The sequence below is a fragment of the Trypanosoma equiperdum genome (genome assembly GCF_001457755.1).
Source record: "Trypanosoma equiperdum strain OVI genome assembly, contig: ctg_1954, whole genome shotgun sequence".
Lineage (NCBI taxonomy): Eukaryota > Euglenozoa > Kinetoplastea > Trypanosomatida > Trypanosomatidae > Trypanosoma > Trypanosoma equiperdum.
Window position 1 is genome coordinate 1,405 of NW_027124009.1, and position 3,562 is coordinate 4,966.

At 40.1% G+C, this 3,562-nt stretch overlaps 1 protein-coding gene across 1 annotated transcript; it reads right to left on the bottom strand.

The window, feature by feature from the left end:
- Window positions 1–932: 932 nt before the first annotated feature.
- Window positions 933–2,174, bottom strand: TEOVI_000537300 (variant surface glycoprotein (VSG), putative; the record flags this gene model as incomplete). The annotated part of the gene is made up of 1 exon (XM_067223754.1): window positions 933–2,174. The coding sequence occupies one exon, from the start codon at window positions 2,172–2,174 to the stop codon at window positions 933–935; it is 1,242 nt and encodes a 413-aa protein (XP_067079855.1).
- Window positions 2,175–3,562: the final 1,388 nt, after the last annotated feature.

Sequence of the window (3,562 nt, forward strand, 5' to 3'; positions counted from 1 at the left end):
ACGTCTTCTTCGCTGCTTTTCTTTTGTTAATGTGTGTTTTCTGGTAAAGGCATGTGACCACTCTTACATACCTTAATCATTCCTTATATTTCTTAGCGTCTAGCGTGTATACCGATAGGGAATTGAAGGGATATAACCATTGATCCTCTCCACTTTATAGAGATAGCTCATTTATTCGTATACGTGGTTTCTTATCCATTAAGTTTCTCCTTCACCTTGAACTTTAGTTAGCATTATATCCTTGTTCTATCACTGTGTACAACGCAGTTGCTACATTTGTTCGATGTATCGTGCTGTGTGTCTCAATTATCGCATCCTCAAAATTATATCATATAATAATGTCTTGTCACTTTCTTCTCATGACAATGCCTACAATCAGTTTCATCACTTCATTTCATTCTATAATGATACCCATTTTCATTCTAATCAACCATTTCTACCTTATTTAATCACCCCCATCGCACGCTTTTCATTGTATTAACTAATTTTCTTTCAACCATCCACTTACTATTCATCATTGTTTTTATTGATAATATTAGTATTTACACACACTAACAACGCTCTCTTATCATCATTATTAGTATTTATATCTAACTAATATACATCAAATTAACAAAATTAAAAAATTAGAATATCACTTACTTTACATTCATATACTACTATCACAAACATTCAAAAAACATGAAAAAGTGTTATAATATGCCATACTTTTAGAGAAATTTTAAGTTACATAAAATGGAGCAAAAATCTTTTACAAATAATTCTTAAAGGTGTTAAGCTAGAAGAAAAACTGCAAGCAAAAGAGGGGCTTTAATTACAGCTGAAATAACAACTGCTCCCTCTTAAACTTTGCACTCTTTCTTTTCTGCGTTCCAATCGCATTTTGTTTTGTCGTAATCTCTCTCTTCGACGGCTGTGCAAAACTCGGCTTTTTAATCCCCGTCTTTACTTACTTCAGTTTTGTCTGTGTTTTCGCTTTGTTTGAGCTTTTCCTCTGAGCCTGATAACTGAGTTTTTTCTGCTGCTTCTTTTCCGAGATAATATGCTAATACGGTTACACCATCAGCTGTCCCTGCCAATTCAAAGGGAGTCTTTTCTATTGGCGTGTTCCTTATTTTTATGTCAATCTTTGTCTTGTCAATAGTGTCTGTGATTCTTTGCTTGAATATTTCTGGCGTTGCGCCGAAAAACTTGTGCACAAGCGCTTTCCTTTCGATGGCATCTTTTGGAAGTGGTGCGTCTGGTGAGCTTATGTCAGTTAGGGTTTCTGCTAACTTGTTGTCAGCTTCCAGTGTCGACAACGGGCGGTTGTGTGGAGGTGTATATGCAGGTTTCGGGGTACGCCTTAGCTGGCAGATAGCTGCTGCTAGGGCTGTTGGTTTGTACTGGTGCGGCTTGCTGTCGTCGCTGATTTTTGGGCATGCCGTCTGGTTCCCTGTGCTCTTTAGTGCTATCTTCGTTTTTTTGTATGAGTGCGCTTTGTGTTCGACTTTGGGTAGCAGCGCGTTGCTTTGATCGCCGCCGCCAAAGTCTGCTCCGCTGCTAATGCAGGCGCCGATCGTGTGTGTGGATCCTACCATGGTGCCGGTTACTGTCCCTTTACTTAGCGCCGTCGCTTCTAGGATGGGTTTTGCTGTGTCCGCTGCCGCCAGTGTTATGCTGTCGGTGGTCTCCCATTTGATGTTAGAGCGCTTTACGTCGTCTGTCTCGCTGTCTAGGCTGCAATTTTGAGCGGTGTACGAGATTTTCGCCGCCGCATTGCAGCAGTGTATGGCGTCAGTCGAGCCAATTGTGAGCGGGTTGCACAGTTTGCTTCCGCTCTCTAAAGTTATTGTTTTGGTTGCTGTATCGTGGTCAGTTAGGTGCACCGCTTCCTGTATTTTTATTATCTCCCGCGTCGCCGCTACTTGTTCGTTGTGAGCTGATGTTGCAGAGATTAGCTGTGGTACATCTGCCTTGGCGATTGCCGCTAGCGCTTTGAAGGCCACTGCTGTTGCAGTGTTGTCTGCCGAAGCTGCTGCTATTGTACATGCCACCGCAGCTTTAACAGCTGTAGTTGCAGCTGATCCGTCGCTTAAATAAGTCGTTTTGATTTCGTCGTTGATTAATTTAAGATATCTGGCCGTTTGGCAGGGTGTGGATACAGCCTGACTGGCGGCATCATCGTCGCCCATGGTGCCCGTTACTGAGCTGATACCACTAGTATTATTAGTAGCCGTCTCCCTGCGTTGGTGTAAAGCATCTGCTTGCGTGTGTGAGTGATGCTGCTGGTTAGGTGTTTGTGGAATTGGTTGTGCGGGTCTGTCGTCGCGAAAGTGGCGGAAAAAAAGATATATATTCTTGATTTTTTGTTGAGATGCGTGCCTAAGACGCTAGTACATAGGCTGAGCCGTAGAATTTACACTTTCAATTCCATGTTAATTTGTTTGACATCTATATCTATTTAATCTATTGGTTCGTAAATCCAATTGTTCAACTCTTAAAAGTACTTTGCACACTCCTACAACTGAAAAATCAAAACTCAAGGTTTCTAATCTTCTCTATTTCCAGACAATTCTGCGTTACATTCAGACTTAATAACCAAGTGCCGCCATTGCTTCTTTAAAAACGATTATTTTTCGCTCATATTTTGATCATGTGGCGTCAAGTTGTTCCGATGCAGTTAAATTCTGGGTCATTTTTGTAGCTAACGTACCTTGTGTGACGCTTTTTCTTCACTAATACGCGCCACTAACTCACCATATGCAACCGCTTTTATACGGATTAGTCTCTGTTTATAAGCTCTTAATGGTTTACCTGTATACCAATATGGAATTAGAGGAATTGTGTCTCTAATTCTCTTTACTTCATAGAGATACGCTATTTTCTCCTATATGAGCTATTTAAAGACGTTTCCAAGTTTTTATTCTTATTTTTATGTCAGCAAAAATCTATTTTTGGTACTGGGTTTTAAATTTTCATCCTAAAAGTATTATATTATTTCCAGAAAATATGTGTCATTATTACTATACATGATGAGACTACTTTGACATTATTTCACATTTACCTAACACCTTTCCCAACCTTCTTAATCTTATTCTTTACATCTGGAGATTAGAGTACGACATCAGATTAAAAAACGAAGTCAATACCATCTCCACTTTTTCACCAATACATTTTTTGTGAGCTATAAGGCACAGTCTCCTGTACTATTCTCCTCTGTGCTCTGCTGCCAGAGCTACCGTTGGTTTACTCAGTTTCTTAATTACGTCACTTTGGCTTACTACAACTGTCACTTCATGTAACGTACGTACTCCCTTTATCCTCTACGTTGAATTCTGTATCTCCTTCATTTCACTTCTAACGTATTCTTGTGTATGATGCCTCTATCCGTCATTTATATGTATGAAACCGCGCATACCCAATCTCCTTCTTTGTATCTTTCTCATGGCCACTACCCTACTCATTTCCCTTGCACCTCTCCCATTTTTTGAAGAGCTTCGATTTTCCTCTTTCATTCGGTTGTCACAACCACCCTTATAATATTCGTATATACACACTCACAACACTCTTTCCACATTAT